This window comes from Polypterus senegalus, chromosome 7 (assembly GCF_016835505.1).
Source record: "Polypterus senegalus isolate Bchr_013 chromosome 7, ASM1683550v1, whole genome shotgun sequence".
In the NCBI taxonomy this organism is placed as follows: Eukaryota; Metazoa; Chordata; class Cladistia; order Polypteriformes; family Polypteridae; genus Polypterus; species Polypterus senegalus.
In genome coordinates, this window is record NC_053160.1 from 188,188,547 (window position 1) to 188,208,549 (window position 20,003).

The 20,003-nt window shown below is 44.4% G+C and overlaps 1 protein-coding gene across 4 annotated transcripts in view; it reads left to right on the top strand.

The window, feature by feature from the left end:
- The window catches only part of LOC120533077 (A-kinase anchor protein 2), a 312,165-nt gene that overhangs the window by 38,331 nt on the left and 253,831 nt on the right, over positions 1 to 20,003 (top strand). For 2 of the 4 annotated variants that reach the window (XM_039759729.1, XM_039759730.1), the window contains exons 1-2: positions 1,502 to 1,693; positions 10,891 to 10,936. In XM_039759729.1, coding sequence (XP_039615663.1) covers positions 1,644 to 1,693; positions 10,891 to 10,936 — 96 coding nt within the window. In that variant the 5' untranslated portion in view covers positions 1,502 to 1,643. Of the gene's footprint in view, positions 1 to 1,501; positions 1,694 to 10,890; positions 10,937 to 20,003 lie in introns of those variants that run through there. The other 2 variants (XM_039759732.1, XM_039759731.1) reach the window with 2 other exon arrangements.

The window sequence follows — 20,003 nt, forward strand, 5'->3', positions numbered from 1 at the left end:
TTCTCCATGGCTTCTCCAGACCCTTTCACTTCTGTCACATGCTCAGGGTGAACCTGCTCTCATCTGTAAAAAGCACAGGGCACCAGTGGTGCATCTGCCAATTCTGGTATTCTATGGCGAATGCCAATCGAGCTGCATGCTGCTGGGCAGTGAGCTCAGGGCCCATTAGAGGACATGGGGCCCTTGGGTCACCTTCATGAAGTCTTTCTGGTTGTTTGGTCAGAGACATTCACACCAGTGGCCTGCAGGAGGTCATTTTGTAGGGCTCTGGCAGTGCTCATCCTGTTCCTCCTTGCCCAAAGGAGCAGATACTGGTCCTGCTGATGGGGTATGGACCTTCTATGGCCCTCTCCAGCTCTCCTAGAGTAACTGCTTGTCTCCTAGAATCTCCTCCATGCCCTTGAGACTGTGCAGGGAGACACCGCAAACCTTCTGGCAATGACACCTATTGATGTGCCATCCTGGAGAAGTTGGACTACCTGTGCCACCTCGGTAGGGTCCAGGTATGGCCTCATGCTACCAGTAGTGACACTGACTGTAGCCAAATGCAAAACTAGTGAAGAAACAGTCAGAAAAGATGAGGAGGGAAAAATGTCAGTGGCGTCCACCTGTTAAACCATTCCTGTTTTGGGGGTCATCTCATTGTTGCCCCTCTAGTGCATCTGTTGTTAATTTCATTAACACCACAGCAGCAGAAACTGATTAACAACCCCTCTGCTACTTAACTGACCAGATTAATTTAATATCCCATAAGTTTCATTGACTTTATGCTATACTCTGATTAAAAGTGTTCCTTTAATTCTTTTGAGCAGTGTATATATATATATATATATATATATATATATATATATATATATATATATATATCCCCTTCTTTTGACACAGCAGAGGCTAAAATCGTCATTTACATGCCCACTTCCACCTGTCCAATGAAACTGTTGCTCCCATGCTTTATTAACATCCCGCTGCTCCACCTCTCGACGCTGATTGGAAATTTGATAATGAAACGCAATCAGTCATCCGCTTGATGTGTTTTTAATTACTACACGATTGAACGGAACCAACATGAAATGCAGCACGTGCAGATTCATTACATTTCAATGAAGTTAACACGTTGGATTGCATTTCATTTTGGCAGAAATGATCTTCCATACCGTTCGCACGTCACTATTGATGAATCCAAAGAATCGAATCACTTAAACGGGTAGTTGGAAAGAATCGAGTCAGTAATGTGAATGAAAAATGACCATCACTAACCCCAAGCCCCTTCCTCACTCTCAGCAGCTGCTTTTATGCCAGACCCACATCCCGCGTGACAGTCCTCGGCCACCAAGTCACTCTCGGGTCTGGACCGCATTAAACCGCCAAAGCCGTGCGGTACCTGTGACGTCACACAGCGCAGCACCCTATAGATTTGTCACAGTTGCCCAGACTTAACCATATAAATATGTCGGTCCAACAAGCCAACATTATGCGTGCTTGACCTCGAAATAGTGGAAGTGGACGGCGGCCAGCTACAAACAACGTGAATCAAAAACTTCTTCCGGACAATCAGCAGATCACAAAGTCTCATTCCCAAAAATGTTAACGGGGGAGGGGGTTAGTGAATTAGTCAGGATCGCAGAAAAAACGCGCTGAGTCAGATGGGAATGAAAATCCACAAACGGGCCGCCTTCATGCTTGACTTTAAAAGGTAAACGGCGCGGACTTCACTGTGTTTATTTATTCGGCTCTCCTTCTTGGCAGGCCGGTAGCCTGATTTCTGTCTGACATCTGGTTTGTGTTAGCGAACTCCACCGAATTAGCCGAGAGCGACGTCTCTCTCTCGGAAGATAACAAGGGTTGCTTTTGTCCTTCGAGTCAAATGATTACGAAGGACTTGCTGCTTTGACAGAGTCAAGATGAAGGGCTGTTTTTCCTCAACATGAGACTGTTGACTTTATTGTTCTTTATTGTTTAATTTCAGACCTTTGCTTAAGTTTTGCCTGTCAGCCATTCAGATGACTCCGCTTTGGAGTTGTAAGTGGCTGAAGGTGTCATTGTCCTCCGTGTGTCCACAGCCATCCTGGTTAAGGGTTAAATACGTGATGTGTGGGGTGGTATGGTGGTGCAGTGGTTAGGGTTGGTGGCTCACAAAGCAGACGTTCTGGGTTTAAATGCTGACCCTGTCATGGTGTGTGGGGGCTTTGCTTGTTCTCCCTGGGGACATTTACTTATACTAAACAAACGAGTCTGATGGACTGGTGGGTCTCCTGTCATTTGTCAAATGTATGTTCAGTGAGGGTTTTGCACCCCCATCTCCAGTTAATCCCAGTGTGTGTGATGGACTGGAGGGTCTCCCGTCATTTGTCACATTTCATATGTTCAATGTGGGGTTTGCACCCACATCCCCAGTTGGACCCTGTGTGTGTGTGTGTGTGTGTGTGTGATGGACTGGTACTCCATCCAGGATTAGCTCCTGCTGTGTGCCCAGTGCTCCCTGGAAGGGCTCCATCTTCCTGCAGCACTAAATTGGGGAGGATGGTTTGGAGAACACAATATATGTAACAGTATGTGCTTTACACTGAGGATGTTCCCATGATTAGCAGTCCTGCTCCTGTTTATTTGGTTTGAACCCCACACCCAGATGTTGTTCATGTGGTGCACTTTGCTTGTTCTTCCTGTGGGACGGCTAAGCTATTCGCTAAACAAATGAGTCTGATGGACTGGAGGGTCTCCTGTTGTTTGTCAAATGTCTGGTGTCAGATGCTTTATGTGGTTTCGCTCCCACTTCCAACAAATGTAATCCAGTTATATGAACTAACCATTCCAATTTGACCCCAATTTGTTACTTGTGATGGATCGGTGGGCCTCATCCAGGACTGACTGACTCCTGCCTCACGCCCAGTGCTGCATAGATAGGCTCCAGCCCCATGCACTAACTGAATTGGATTAAGTATATTAGAGAGTATTTTTTTATGTATACTCTGTTGAGTCCAATGTAATGCTTAGAGGTGATGCTTCAAGGATCCAGAATACTGGATTTGAATTCAACAGCAAAATATTTTCATGATGGAGTTTACACGTTCTTTCAGTGTTTGGGTGGGATTTCCTTCCACGTCTCCAAATATGTGTGGATCAGGATAAATGGCAAAGCCAAACTGCCCCCAGTATGTGTGACTTGTAATGGACTGGCTCCTGCCATGTGCCCAGTACTGCTTGGTTAGACTCCATCTCCCTGTAGCACTAAGTTGGATTAGATGGGCTGGAGAATACTGTATGTACATTATAACGAGAGTGTCACAGTGATTAACAGCTGTAGGTGGCAGAAAGGAGGGACCGGCATCCTGGTCAGGATAAATGAATGATTTGTACCTGGCCAGGAGACCATAATGAAAGGCAACACTCAACTGGAGGACGAAAGGAGGAAGAACTTGTTTGGTATTGTAACTAATTCATTGATCCTTACATGGGTGATTGGAGGGAATAAATGTCTTCAATTTTATCCCAAAATCCATGCTGGGCATTACTGTGTGTGTGGCTTGAGGCTCAGTGCCGCCCCCTGGTGGTTCCACAGTCCTGATTCATTGATCAGGTACATTGGGTTTAAAGCCAGTGCCCAGATTTAGCCCATTTGGAGACTCCAGTATATATTCTCTTTGTGAGGTCCCCCCCCACCCCCCCTACCAATCTGCAGATTGTTAAATTGGTGACTCTAAACTGGCCCTAGTGGGTGGGTGTGTGTGTGACTTGTGCTAGACTCCTACCCTCTTTCTACCCCATCCACAATTCACTCCTGCCCTGTGCCCAGTGCTGCTTGCATTGGCTCCAGCACCTTATAACACTGAATTGGATCGGGTGGGTTAGAGACTTTATACCGAGGGGGTCCCAGTGAGTGACAGTCCTGCTTCAGTAGAGTGGCTTAGTGTTCAGTGCCCAGATATTGTTCATGTGGTGACATTTGCATGTTCTCACTGTGCCCGTGTGGGTTTTCCTCACACATTCCCAAAGATGTTTTGGTTATATTAACTGGCATTTTTAAATTGATCCCTCTGTGTGTGTGTGTGTGTCTGGTTGAGGGTGGGTTGCTTGTGATGGACTGGTACCCTGTCCAGTATTGGCTCCTGCCTTGGCACCTACTGCTGCTTGCCCCCTGCAACACAAAATTAGATTAAGCAAGCTTGAGAATGAATGAATGTATGAATATTATGTTGAGGCCAGTGCAGTGTTAATGGTGCTGCCTCCTGGATCAGCACATATATTGGGTTTGAATCTGACACCCAGATGTCATCTTTATGGGGGTTGCATCTTCTTCCTGTGCCCATGTGGATTTTTCACCCACATCCACAAATATGTGCAGCGCAGGATAAATGGCAGCTTTAACCTGGCCGCTGTGTGTGTGTGTGATGGACTGGTGCTCCATTCACAGTGCTGCTTGAATAACAACACTGAATTGGAGGGCTGCTGGGTAATCCACGTGTATCACACGTATGCAGGTTATGCTGAGGACCACGTGGTGTGTAATGGTGCTGCCCCCTAAATCCAGTATGCTGGGTCTAAATTCAACACACAGCTGTTGTCCATGTGGTTCTTCTGGAGTCTCCAAAGATGTGCAGGTTGGGGTGACTAGTGACTCTAAACTGGCACCAGGGTGTGTATGCCATAGAATGAGCTGGCATCCTGTCCAGAGTGGATTCCAGGTGACCCCCCACCCAACTCTTAAATGGACGAAGCAGATTTTATATTTAATATTTGTAATGTACATCATGCTGAAGTCACCTTTGCTTTATGAACCCAGTGGGCTCAAATCTTGTGTTAACGTTGGGGTGGCACATCCTCCCTGTGTGTATGGATGGTCCTCTGAGTATGCTGGTTTTCCCTCTACATGCCCAAAGAAGTGCAAAATACCCCCTGTGATGGACTAATCCTTGGCTCAAGGCTTGTGCCCACTGCTGCCCTGCAGCTCTGGCATGAATTATGCAGGTTGGACAATCTTGCATCCCATTTGGGATTTGAGCCTGCCTTGTGCCCATCACTTGGCTCAGGGGACCCTAAACCAGGTTAGGGTTATTTTATTTTTTGGATATTTGGGGCTTCATGGCATTCTCCTGAGAGTTGAGAGATGGCAATAGGACACCGTCACTTGTTAAGGTGTACAGTACACTACCGTTTATATCAAATTCACACAATGTATGGAGGGCAGACACCATGACCTAGGAAGTTCTTGCAGTAAGTGCTGAGGATGCCCAGCGATGTACTGGCAAAATGCATAAACGTATATCAATATGAAACCAAATAATTCATATCATCAAAAAAAAAAAAATACTTGAAATGGCCACATGTTTGAGGACAACTCGCCATCAAGCTCAATAGATCAGCTTGTTTGACACATCATCCCAATATCATGGACATTAATATGCAATTGGCCCCCCATAAGAGCCTCCACTCTTCTTTCCATGAGGTTTTGGAGGGTCTCTGTGGGAATTTGTGCCCGTTCATCCAAAATGTGTTTTATATTAGACGAGATGACTTGGATCACAATCGGCATTCCATTCCATTCATCCCAAAGGTGTTCAGATTGGCTTGCAGGCCACTTGAGCTCTTCCATGTATTTAAGACATCCATGTTCTCTCTCTCTCTCCCATTTAGTCCAGCTCGGTGGTCACCCCCAGCATCTGATGGACCACCCACAGTCTAATATAACTGTGAAACACTACATGCTGCCTGCTAGGGTGCCCATCTACCTCTTTTACCATGGGACCCATTTAATGATGGGCTTCTGGACCATCCCTTTTAGTGGCATGGCATGGCCAGGGGCACATCTACCATCAGGGTGTTCTGGGTGTGCACCCAGAGGTCTGAGACGGCAAGGGACCTTTTCCCCCCCACACCCCTGCTTGTTATAACGATTGAGTTTCTGTAAGTGGAAATTAAGCGTTTGGGGACAGGGCTTAGGGGGGTCGATCAAGTCTAACCATGCTGCATTAAACTACTAGGTGTCTGTGAACTGCAAACTGCAATTGTTAAAAGTATGATCAACTCTCTGTTAAGTCACTCGGGGGCCTGTGGGGGTCTTCACATGGAGTATCACCCAAGGGGTACTTGCCTTCCCACAGGCTATGCTTTTGCCCTGCCATTGTGTGTCTTCCGGCATGCTCTTGGCAGTTGGGCACCTCTTCACAATATATGCCATTTACAACGTGGGTGATTTTATTATTAAAATTGTACATCTATAGATTTTTTAAGTCTGCACATATTAATTTGGGGTGGCACAGTGGTGGCGCTGCTGCCTCACAGTAAGGAGACCGGGGTTTGCTTCCCGTGTTCTCCCTGCATGGAGTTTGCATGTTCTCCTCGTGTCTGCGTGGGTTTCCTCCCACAGTCCAAAGACATGCAGGTTAGTCTGTGTGTGCTTGGTGTGTGTGTGTGCCCTGCGGTGGGCTGGTGCCCTGCCTGAGATTTTTCCTACCTTGCGCTCTCTGCTGGCTGAGATTGGCTCCAGCAGACCCCGTGACCCTGTAGTTAGGATATAGTGGTTTGGATAATGACTGACTGATTGACATATTACTTATATATTTTAGCCATTTATATATTTTTCCAACAGAGGGCACCCTTATGCCAGCTTGCTAAATGCAGCTCAACCACAGTGGAGCCACAAACATCAACAGTGTGCATTCATTTTTAAATCACATACACTCACTAGGCAAATTATTAGGAACTCCTCACAATCTGCTTATGCATGCAGCTAACTCACCAGCCAATCACATGGCAGTAGCACAAGCCATAAAAGCCAGCAAATCCAGGTCAGGAGCTTCAGCTGATGTTCAGGTCAAACACTAGAATGGGGGAAAACATGTGATCTCAGTGATTTGAACTGTGGCAGTTTAAATGTTTAAAACCTAAGTAGTCTGGATTGTAATAGAAATTTGTCATTTTTCACGCCTCAGTTAGTGGTCCATAGAGGGATAGACCCCCTAGTGAAGGATCAAAAATGAAAAATAATATCATATTCACGATCCCTGACCTTGGAATAGCCAAAAATGATACCCCACACGCTTATATTGGAAATCTGTCATTTGTAGCCTTCTGGGAGTGGCACTTAGAGACCACCAGTAAAGAATCAAGTTTCACAAAATGTCATACAGGTATTTGTAATCAACAACCACAAAATGGCATTAAAATGACTCCCCAAATACTTGTATTGCCGACTTTTTTTCAAAATCTTATGAAACTTTGACCCCTGGTGTCCCATTTGGGGAAGAACCCCTGGTTGGTTGGTTGATGTGACCTTCACAACTTCAAGTCCTTCTCATGATTTTTGTTGAAGACACCTACTGGTTTAATTTTTTATCATGGGGTGTCATTTCCTGCAGAAAGTGTGGTCCAAAAATGGCCACAAAGAAAAGTTTTACTTGGAGTCTAGGGAGCCAAAAATAGAGGGGAACCCCAAAAAGCTTGACATCTTGCATAACTAGACATAAAGATGCATCAAAAGATATGTCACATATGGGGGTGTGAGTCAGGAGGTGCCACATAAGGTAAACCTCAAGTGATTTCCAAGCGTTCAGACATTAATAGACTAGAGATGTCCTCTAGGGAGCTCATGGGCTGTCCTTTCGATTAACAGGACATCATTGTCCCTAATTGTACCCACCTTCCCACCTGGCCTCGCTCTTTCCAACCCAGTTGTCTATCCCGGTCATGGGACTGTCCCTGGTAGATTTCTCTCCGCCCATTGCCACCTCAGTGGTGCTCTTGCCGTGGCAGTACCTCACCAATCAGGTGGCCCTTCTGACTACTGGCAGCACCTTGACTGTGTGACTCAAGTTAACAAGTTACAGTTTAAGTCTTGAGCTCAAGTGGCCTCTCAGGCTTGTAAGATGCTGTAGCCACCTCAGCCTTTTTTTTTTTTCCTTTTAATGCTTTTTACAAAAATTGAAGGCATTTGCAATGCTGGGGGGCAGGAAGTGACAATAAGAGGAGGAGGACAAGCTAAGATGACATGTTGATCTCAAGTAGCACTGAATCCTAGCCCTGGAATGATTTTGAGCCCTGAGTGCCATCCCATGTATTCTTCTTGAGGTGGCCGCTGTTGAAACCCTTTGGCAGAACCCTCTGGAGCTGAGCCTTCTCCTTCTTCATCTGCTCACTTACACTGGATAGACTGTTTTTACCTAATTACACTCGCCAACCCCATTAGCTTTTCACAGCCTTTGATTGCTGAGGGTTCAGAAATAGTGTTGTCAACAGCTTTTATAAATAGTTCACAAGACAAATAACAACAGGGCAGGGCGATCCCATAGGCGCTCACGTCTTGGTTGTTCTCATCTTTATTGCTGAGAGAAGAGAATGCAAGAAATGGTGAGGAGAAAAACTCAGAGATTGACTTGGGCTGCAGTGAAAAATGAAAGTGAAACAATGAAAGAGCTGGTCAAGACTTCGACTCCTGCTGGTTAGGGGGGCTTATACATCTCAACTTTCTAACCATCGATCCATCCATCATCTCACTCACTCACTTACCTATCTTTCTACCCATCCATCCAGCCACCAATCCATCTTCTCATTCACTTACCTATCTGTCCATCTATCGATTCACCTACTCACCCACTTACCTGTCTGTTCATCCAGCTACTTCTTCACTTACCTGTCTGTCTATTCAGCCGTCCGTCCATCCATCTACTTACTCGCCTATCTGTCATGTGGTGGGTGTGGCAGTGCACTATCCCAGTGATGCTCCCCAACCTGACCTGATATTATATTGTAGACTATGACCCCTGCGGTGGGCTGGTGCCCTGCCCAGGGTTTGTTTCCTGCCTTGCGCCCTATGTTGGCTGGGATTGGCTCCAGCAGACCCCCGTGACCCTGTAGTTATGATATAGTGGGTTGGATAATGGATGGATGGACTATGACCCTCATGACCATGAGCAGACTTAATGAAGACTAATAACGGCTACTTAAATGAGTATCTTATACTATCCATCCATCTTTTTTCTAACCTTTCTTGATTAATATATTTTGGGTGGCACAGTGGTAGCACTGCTGCCTTGCAGTAAGGAGACTCCAGTTCACATGCCGAGTCCTCCCTGAGTGAGGTTTGCATGTTCTTCCCATGTCTGTGTAGGTCTCTTCCAGGTGATCCAGTTGTCTCCCACATTTCAAAGATGTGTAGGTGAGGTGGACTGATAAAGCTGTGTCGTGTCTGTGTGTTCACCCTGTGATGAACTGCAGTCCTGTCCAGGGGTTATTCCTGTTTTGTGCCCTATGCTAGCTGGGAGAACCCAACCCCAGTTAAGATTAAGAGGGCTTAGAAAATAGTATATTATGTCATATTTTTAAACCAGATTAATCCAATTCATTGTCAAGGTGGGACAGAGGTCTATCCCAATAATAAATAATATATTTTATTTATATAGTGCCTTTCCCATGCTCGAGGTGCGAACTACCCTTTGTTAATACTCAATTACCTAGCCATTCATTAGTCTCTGTATCCCATTGCTGGCTCACTTATAGTTCTAGTAAGCACAAGGTATAATTATAATATAATATGGGATGTCACCATCAGTTTTCCTCCTACACATCCTAAAAGACTTATTTGTGATTCTGACTTGGCCCTGTATGAGTCTGAGTGGACCGGAGTGTTTCCTGCTTTGCGCCTGATGGTACTGGGACAGACTCTGAATTACATAAAGAATGTTAATGTTGAATAATGTGTTAAACATTAAGATTATTATCCATTCATCCAATTTCAAATCTGCTTTTCCTGAGCACCAGGCTGAAGGCAGGGACGGGACCTGGCAAGGGCATCAGTGCATTGCAGGGTTAAACATAATATTTAAAGTTCAAAATACTGCAAATGTCCCATAATACACCCGCAGACACAGGGAGAACATGAAGACTCCACACAGGGACATAAACTCAGGTCTGCAATGTGTGAGGAGACAGCAGCTCTACTACTGCACCACCTTAATGTTGTGTTGTACTGCTTTATATTATATCATTGTATTATATTATACCCAGTGATTTATCACTGTATTATATTATAACCAGTGATTTATTGATGTACCCATTTAGTCTAGAATGGAGTGCCAGTCCATAGCCAAGATCAAATTATGTTGCATTATACTGTATTGTAAAGATAATTCAGAAAATTATAACTGCATAAAAAAAGATTGTATTTACTCCTTAATGTTACTGTAAGACGTAAGGAGCTCCAAGTGGAAAAGCTAAAAATATAAAGCTGCTGAGCGTGGAGTTTTCCTGTAGTCAGGTCCTCTGATAATTGGCTCTTCAGAGACGAAGAAGCCTCAGCGACACAAAGCCGCACGACAGACTAGCAGGTATCACACCATACTAACAGCTGCAGGTGTCCCTCCAGGTGTCTGTGCCTTCGGTCCACCGCTGATGGGTTAACGTTTGCGGCTGTCGCTGTCCGTCTGTTTCTCCCCAAACCCCTTCCCTTGTTGTGTACATCAGCACGCTAACCACGATCGGCTCGTGCCCTCCGACTCCAGCTGTAAGAGGAGGAGCGTCCAGAGGCCCTTGAGACGTCAAAGAAAAAAAATGCCAATCATGCCAGCTATCCTTGGCCTCAGCTGCCCGGGCAGTGTGCACACATACATACATGGCCTTTGAGGGCCCGAGCAAAAAGGAGTGGCTGGCATGAGGCAGCCATCCAGCCAGCTGCTGTACTGATCGGCCTTTACGGTTTGGCGGTCTGCTTGCCAGTGACTGGAGACTTCCCAGAGGCAGGCTAGGCCCCGCCCCCATCCTGCCCCCTTTCTCTCTCTCTCTCTCGCTCTCATTCACTGTCTGCTCCCTCTTTGATTAAAGCAGTGCTGCTGCTACTGCTGGTGCTGCTGCTCCATTTCTCCGTTGGTGACCGCATTTCTTCTGTGTCCTTCTTTATTCTAGGATGGCAGAAGCGGAGTTGCACAAGGAAAGGCTGCAAGCCCTCACAGTAAGTCCAATGCATTTCCTTATGTTTCTTTTTGGTGGCTTTGCCGTGTCTTCAGCGTGGCTTGTTTCACATGTGTGTCTGTGATAGACCTGAACACACATGTGTAATTATTTTTGTGTGTGTGGATATGGCGGGGTTTAGGGGGTTCACGGTGTGGGATGCTTTGCTGAAATTAAGAGAACAGCTCTGGTCCACCGTGTCCTGCTTTAAGACTTCCTGGACTGGATGTGTGGCTGTTTTCTACGACTTCTATGGGATGGCACATGTGCCACCCCATTAAGTTGTAATGAGTGGCACTCCTGGCATCCAAAAGCTTTTTTGACTTTTAATAATCAGACTTTGAAGCAACTAGTTTTAATGGGCCTTGTAAGGAAAAAAAAAAAACAGATCCAGAAAATCCCCCCCCCCAAAAAAAAAAAAAAAAACAAAAAACAAACAAACTTGGACTGGAGTTCATCTGCTTTGATTTAGCTTTGAGCCAAATAATCAAAATGTGTTCAGCATTTGGTAACAATTTTCCGAGGAAACGGCTGGCTTGAAGTGCAGGGAGCCCTCATCAGCCAGCTGCAGTAGGCAGAGTCCTAAAGGGCCCACTCACAGGAGGTCAGTGGGATGGCTGAGAGCTTCAAGCAGGGTGGTCACCCACAGCCCTCCAGCCCAACACCGGATGCTAAATAGGGATACGCAGATACAGAAATAAGTGGAGCTGCATAGCTGACTGTGGGGATGATGGGAAGGGGCTTCAAATTTGGCCGGGCTAAGACGGTGCAGTTGTAAAGCTCCAGAGCCTGTTTACTACTTAAGGTGCCATGAATTATTAAGTGGGACTATAATTTGAATAAAAATAAAAACTCCAAGGAAGATTATGGAAGTGCAACTTGCTAAAGTGCCTTCAAATTTCTTAAACTAGTTAAATGGGAATCGGTCATAAATGTGTGTGGAGCTTTACAAGACAATTAGAAAAACAACATCGAGAGTAAAGCGCTCAGCCCACGACCAGCTCTACTCACTAACTCTGGAGGCATCATGGTGGAGCACACGACTAGGCCAAAAATTAACGGATCTGAACTGAAGCAAATTAAGAAGCAGCGAGATGGCAATGCAGTGGGCAAGGCTGCTGATTCGCAGCTCCACAATCCTGGGGCAACGGGACGCCATGCCACCTTTGTGGAGTTTGTATGTTCTCCCTGTGTCTTTTGTGGGTTTTCCCAGGGTGCTTTGTTTTGCTTTCCACATCCAAAACTTGAGTGGATTTGGCACATCGGTGACTCTGAATTAGTGGGAGAGGTCCACACGGTGGACTGGCAGCTCCTGCCTTGGGTGCAGCGCTGCTGAGAGAAATGCTGCCATTCTGTTGGACATCTGTGTTACACACACTGGCACAATATTTCTTTAGATCAGTGTGCCATTCTTAGGTGATTTTGTGTACATTTCATGGAGTAGTCTGCACCCTTTTTTCACTCTTTGCTCCATGATTTTATGTTCTGCTTTACTGTGGAAGCAGGTGGCTTTACTTTTGAGGATCAATAAAATGAGCTGTTTGTCAATCTATGATACAGGGCCTTTCACAGACGCCTTTCTCTTATACAATGCCTTTCATATCTGTCTGTCTGTCTATCTATGATACAGTGGCACTCACTTCTCTCGTTCTTTAATATTGTGCCTTTCCTCCATCTCTGTTATTTATTACTTAGTTATCCATCTATCAATGATATAATTCAATTCACAATTATATTTCTGATATAGTGCCTTTCATAGCTTTTTTATTGTGACTTAGTGCTTTTCAAGTATTTACCTATTTATGATATAGTGCCTTTTACATATAATTTTCTATTATATAGTGCCTTTCATCCATCTCTATTTATGAGATGCTACTTTTCACATCTATCATTTTACTAAATAGTGCCTTTCATCTACTTAGCTATCTATTTATCTGTCATTCACATCTATATGCCTATTATATAGAACCTTTCATCTATCTTTCTATGATGTAGTGTCTTTCACATCTATGCTTCTATTATATAGTGCCTTTCACCCATCTATCTATTATATTGTGAAATCTGCCTCTATCTTTATATTATATAGTGCCATTCATCTATTGATCTATGATATAGTGCCATTCGCTTCCACCCGTTACATAGTGCCTTTCTCTTATATACTGCCTTACATCTATCTATCTATCTATCTATCTATCTATCTATCTATCTATCTATCTATCATTACACACTACTCTCTTAGTTTGTTTCACTCTTCATTCAGATTTCACAGTTTGCTTTATAGGTAAATAGTTATGTCAGTCTGTTTAGCACTTTACGTTACTCTCTGCTATATAGCGTCTTTCATATGTAATTGTTTTTTAGTTTCTTTCCTTGCCTACTCATCAGTCTGTTATATTGTGTCCTTCCTATCTGTTATTTATATGCTGCCTTTTATATACGTGGGATGTTCAAAAAGTTTCCACACTTTCGTATTTTCATTGGAAGGCAGGAGGAGTCGTAATTGGGCAATAAAAAGTTGGCACAACGCTGGGAAAATTGCATCACAAAGGAAGGTGACTATGTAGAAAAGTGACATCATTTGTTTTTGAAAATCTTAATAAAGAGTTTAAAAAAAAGTGTGTAAACTTTTTGAACGTCCCTTGTATTTTAGATATTGCCTTTCCAATATTCCCCTAATGCTGTGTCTTTTTATCTGTTTATGTGTATATTAGCTCTTGGTGAAGAGATGTTACAAACTTCTTATTTTGTAAAAATGATTAGATAGGTCATGCCCTGTATGATAGACTGAACGTTTTCCCCCATGTCTGATGTATTTCACTTCTTAAGTATCACGACAGCATCCATTCCTGTCACTTACATTTATACTCATCAAGACACTGAATGTAAAACCCACCCATTTGATCTTTCTTCCATATAGCGCCTTTTCTATAGCGATCCCCAGTTCAGGCTCTTGGTTAGTGCTGACCCATAGCTTTTATTTCTGTGTATTTGTACAGTCGGGATACAGGCAGGCACAGTGGCTCACTTGGGGTCACAAACTTGCACGCGCACTCATATTTACACCCTAACTTGATGCTTTTCTGGTTCCCAATTCAGTCTCTGAGGCTCTAGCCAAATTGCCAACTAACTCAATTGAAGTCAAAGCTAAAGAATTGCAAACATAAAGTGAATGTGTCTCGAGGCTCACAGAGATAGCCAAGACGAGGGAAAGGAAAAAACTTTGGCATGACACGCAACACCTTCTGGAGAAAAACAAACTGCTCTGGCGTAAAGTTCAGGACGTGTCCCAAAGATGAAGGCTTCAGTTTGATGTAGCTGCTCACAGGATGCTTCTCCACAACTTCACAGTCAAAGTAGTCCAGCGCCAAGCCGAGCCCAATTGTGTGTGCCATTTACACCTTCTTCCCTGCAGTTCTAAAGTCCTGAATTCAAATCATAGTGGGGTTATGACATGTGCTCAGTTTGCACGTCCTCTCTTATCTCTGCAGCATTCTGGCCAAGTAAGGCAAGATCTTCAATCCCAGCCAATTTACAGTATATCTATATGTATATTGTGTACTATATACATATAATTTATATATTGTAATGGATGGTGTGACATCTCGGCTCGGATGGACTATACTCTTCTGTCTGGCTCAGAGGCCATTATAATGGACAGTCAGAAGGGATGGATGGCCATCCCACCCAAGATGCCCAAAGTTTCCTTTTCCAACCAAGAGGCCATCAGGGGTGGGCACTGCGGATGGATGGGCCTTCCAAATAAGGTGATTAATTGTCCCCTTATTCAGAAGGCCAAAACAGAAGAAGGAAAGTGAGAGTCTGCCACCTGGGACCAAGTGTTGCCCCTGTATAGAGGTTGGTAGCACTCCTCTCAGCATAGTCCCATTTGGACACTCACAGGGCAGTGAGGAAATTATAATCCCCATGGAGAGCCCTGTTGGGATCAGTGAAAGCCACAAGGGAGGCTTCCCTGTCCCAGTGAAGTCCGACCTGACTTAAGAAATATTTCACTCAGATGTTATTGTCAAACTGAAAGCACCCTTCGGGATGGCTTGGAAAAGGAGCCCTCCATTTTAGCTAGGGGGTCACAGTCGGGAGAGGAGGAGGAGGAAAAGCAGCAGTGCTAACCATCGTGCCTCATTGAACCTTCTTTAGAAGCAGTGAAGATCTATCTATCTGTTACACAGATCGATATGAAAGACACTATATAACAAATAGATATTTTAGTATAGTCAGCAGGATCATAAAAATTACACAGCTAGATAGTGTCATTCACATCTACCTATCTGTGTCATTTTGTGATCCTGCCAACTATACTAAAATTTTTATCTATCTATCTATCTATCTATCTATCTATCTATCTATCTATCTATCTATCTATCTATCATATAGTGCCTTTCATATCTATTTATCTATCAATTATATAGTGTCTTTCACATCTATCTGTGTATTATTTGTCAATTAAAGGTCCTCTACTAGCCTATCACATAAACTTTTGAGTGATGAGAGTTCTAATCCTTGGAGACAAATGGAAAGTGGGGCAACTGACTCCACACAGAGAATGTAATAGGCCAAATTTGAAACTCGGAAACAGAAGTTCTAACCTCTGAGCCACCATGCTGAACACAAATTAAAGGATGGGCTTGATCCTTGTGAATATATCAAGTAAGAGCCATCTATTTTCTAAAATCCACTTATCCTGAGAAGGCTGAAGTCTATCCGTGCTGGCACCAGGCACTAGGCAGGAACATTTCCTTGGAAGGAGTTCCAGTCCATCACAGGGCCAATTTATCACCTGCAGTCCACCCTACCTGCCAAGTGTTTGGATTGTGGGAGGAAACCTGGAGCACCCTGAAAAAAGAACACTTTGTGGACAAGCGGAGAACATGCAAACTCCACACAGGAAACACCTGGGACTTGAACCCCAGTCTGCTTGTGGTGTCATGGTGATGCCCATCAATTAGAACATGCAGGCAAAATGAATGCATTTGTTAATGGTAATGGAAGGCACACAACTTCTTGGATTTCACAGGAGAGCAAGGTCATTGAATTAAAGGCTGTGGAAAAAATAATAAAGTGTTGAAATAAAGAAATGTAGTAATGGCCAGAAAAGCTAGACTTGCCATCATAAATTAACGCCGGGTATTTCCTTAAAAACGTGGCATGCTCTGTAGATTGTAGCCAACACAGCGTTTATTGTTTCGGATTCGGCTCCTGACTCCGTATTAGAGCCGCGCTCACTCGTTAGTTTCCTAATTGTTTTGTTTTTTGTTTTTTTTTGCTTCTGAGGTTCCCGCCTTTTCACTCTACATCCCAATGAAGTCATCAGCAGCCAGGATTAGGGCAGAAATGGGAATAAGAGGCCAAGGAATAAATGTCTGCCTGGAAAAAAAAAACAAAAAACAAATCTTGCCTGTTTCCTGTGCAGACGGGGATGCCTGACGTTAATCTAATCTAAGTGTCAATACGGTTCAGGTGGGAAAGTAAAATTGAAGTCTCTGAGAGCTTCATAATGGGCAGCGGCGTTATAATTAGAAATGGAAGTTCAGCTGTGTGACATGTGATAACGAGGAGAGTCGGTGCTCAGCATTATGGAATGGGGGGGCAGTACGGTGACGCAGTGATTAGCACAGCTGGCTCGCCAATTCAGCGTCTGTAGTTTGAAACCCGGGACTGATCGCTGTGCCATTGCCTTCTTCTCCTCCGGTATGGTGGTCTTCCAAAGGTAAGCAACTGAGTATTCCTGAAGTCTTCGGACCCTTTCACTTTTGTCACATTTTGTGATATTGCAGCCTTGCACTTAAATCCTTCCAGTTCATTATTTTCCTCATCAAGCAGCACTCCCTAGAATGATAAAGTGGAAAACAGGATTTTTTGCAAATTTATTACAAACTAGCCACAGTTAATAGAATACATTTGAAAGTATTTGCTATCTCTTGCCCAACATGTACCTTTTGCGCCTTACCTCGGTGTCCTCATGTGTCTGCACTTCTCTCTTGCCTAACACTTTCTCTCTCTCTCTGTTCTGTGTGATCCCGTAAAGCCAGTTCTTCAGACTCTGTCATTTTTGAGGTGACTTACCCACCTTCTGCTCTGCTTTTATACTTGCTGTCTTTGAGGCCGACTCCCACCATTCCTCCTATTCTTCTTTGGACGTCTCACACCTGCTTGTCCTCTTTTGATTGCATATCCAAAACTAAACTGACAAATCACACCAAAGCCAAACTGACCATTTCTTGGAGGTATCACACACACAGAAACAGATCCCTAGCGTTTTATTATATAGTGGGTAAAAAAATGAAATATCCTATTGACACGAGTGTTTAGACCCTCCACTCAGTACTTTGTTGAAGCCCCTTTTGGCAGCCATTCCTACCTGGAGTCATCTTAAGCATCACCCACCTGGATTTGGGGATTTTCTCTCATTCTTCTCTGCAGACCCTCTCAAGATCTGCTAGGCTTTGTGAAGACCATCGGTGGAAAGCTGTTTTCAGGACCCTCCAGAGATGTTTGATTGGGTTCAAATATGGCCTCTTGCTGGACCAGAGTTGTCCCAAAGCCTCCCCTTTCCCGTGTTGTCTTTGCTTTGTGTTTAGGGCCATTGTCTTAGTGTATGTTGAGTCTTTGGCCCAGTCTGAGGTCTAGAGTGCTCTGAGCAGGTTTTCATTAAGGAAATCTCACTACTTTGCGCCAGACATCTTTCCCTTGACCATGACTAGCCTCCCAGTTCTTGTTGCTGTCACCACCCTGCTGCACCAAGTATTCAGCATTCAAGTATTTGCTGGAAGTATTCAGACCGTTTGATCAGTACTTAATTTTGGAAGCCATTCCACGCTGGTGTCTCGTTCAGTTTGACACGTCAAGCTTCACTCACCTGGATTTCAGGATTTTTCTGCCATTCTCTACAGATTTTCTCAAACTCTGCAACTAACCAGAGATTTTTAATTGAATTCAAGTCTGGGTCCTGGGAGAGCCACTCAATGTCCTTATAAGCCACTACTGGACAGTTCTTTTCAGGTCTCTCCAGAGATGTTCTGGACCACTCAAGGACATTCCCACAGATATCTTTAGGCCACTGCTGTATTGACTTTGCTTTAGACTATTGGAAGGTGATCCTTAAGTTCAGATTGAGGTTCTGAGCACTCGGAGTAGGTTTCCATTAAGAATCTCTCTATATTTTGCTTCGTTCAGCTTCCCATCAACCCTCTTTACATTCCCAATCCCTGATGTTGCTACCCCCAAGACTCACCATAGGAGTTGCATTGTGCAAGTGATGAGCAGTGCCTGGCTTTCTCCAGACATGACACCAATCTCGGTTTCATCAGACCACAGAACCTTCCTTCTCACAGTCTGAGAGTCCTTTAGATGCAAACCCAGGTGGGCTTTCTTGTGTCTTTTACTTAGGAGAGGCTTCTGTCTTGCCTCTCTTCCATAAAGCCCAGATTACTGGAGTGTTTCAGTGCTGGTTGTCCTTCTGGAAGTTTCTCCCATCTCGAAACAGATTCCTTAGCACTCAGTCAGATTGACTGTCGAGTTGCTGGTCTCCTCTCATACCAACGCTCTTCCATCCAACCCTCTTAAACTCTCTCAGGTTGGAAGGAGGCAATTGGTGGATGGCTGTTTTCGGGTCTCTTCACAGATGTTCAATTGGATTCAAGTCTATGCTCTGGCTGTGCTACTCAAGAACATTCACAAAGTTGTCCACAAGCCACCCCTGTGTTGTCTTTGCTTTGTAATTAGGGTAATTGTCTTGTTGGAAAGTAAGCCTTCTGCCCAGTTGTAATCCCAGAGTCCTCTGGGGCAGATTATTCATCAAGGATATCTTTGCATTTTGCTCGCCTCCGTTTTCCCTTGACCCCACCCTGTCTAGTTTCCCAATTTCTGCTGCTGAAAACTGACCCAACAGCACGATGCTGCTATAGAATGCTATTGCACATGTAGTTAGCAGTGTCTGGGTCCGTCCAAACAAGATGCTAATCTTGATCTCATCAGACCAGACCCAATTATCACAGTCTGAGAGTCTTTTAGGTGACTTTTTTGCAAACTTCAAGTGGGCTTGTGTCATCTGGCTACTCCTCCATAACGTTCAGATTAGTGGAGTGTTGTACTGATGGCTGTCCTTCTGGACGTTCTCTGGAGTTCAGCCCGAGTGACCATCAGGTTCTTGATCACCATTTTTTTTTTTTTTTACCAAAGGCTCTTTTCTCAGGACTTATCAACTCTAGAAAGAGTCATGGTTGATCCAACTTTCTTCCATTTAAGAATAATGAAGGCCACTGTGCTCTTGGTGACCTTCAGCACTTCAGGAATTTTGTTGTGTAGTCTTCCCCAGATCTGAGCCTTGACTCAACCCCGTCTCTAGGCTCTGAAGATAATTCTTTCAACCTCATGGCTTGGTCTTCCCTCACTTGTGAGTCTTTCAGAAGACGGGAGGGTGAGTTTCCTAATCAGCCCAATCAATTAAAGGACATTACTAGAGTTGCCCCTAGGCCACTCCTATGTTGTCGTTGCTTTGTCATGTTGGAAGGTCACCTTTCAGCCAAATAAAAGGTTCAGGGAGCTCTGGAGTAGATGTTCATTAAGGATTATTTCTGCACTTTGTTCATTCCCTCAACCCTGATTGTTCTCCCAGTCCTTGATGCTGTCACCACCATCTTTACCTTTGAGAACGGTATAGCACTGGTGATGGGCAGTTCCAGATTTCCTCCAGACTTGACGCCAGTGTTGGTTTCATCAAACCAGAGAGTCTTGTTCCTCACAGTCTGAGTCCTTCAAGTGGCTTTTTGAAAACTCCAAATGGGCTTCCCGGTGTTTTTTTACTGAGGAGAAGCTTCTCCGTCTGGCCAGTCTGTCATAACGCCTAGACCCATAGCGTGTCCCATTGATGGTAGTCTTTCCGGAAGTTTCGTTCATCTCCATACTGTGCCTCTGAAGCTCAGCCAGAGTGACCATCAGGTTCTTGGTCACCTTTCTTACCAAGGTCATTTTCTCAATACTCAGTTTGGCCTGGTGGTGAGCTCTAGGAAGCATCATGGTTTATCCCAATCTTCTTCTATTTTAGAATTATG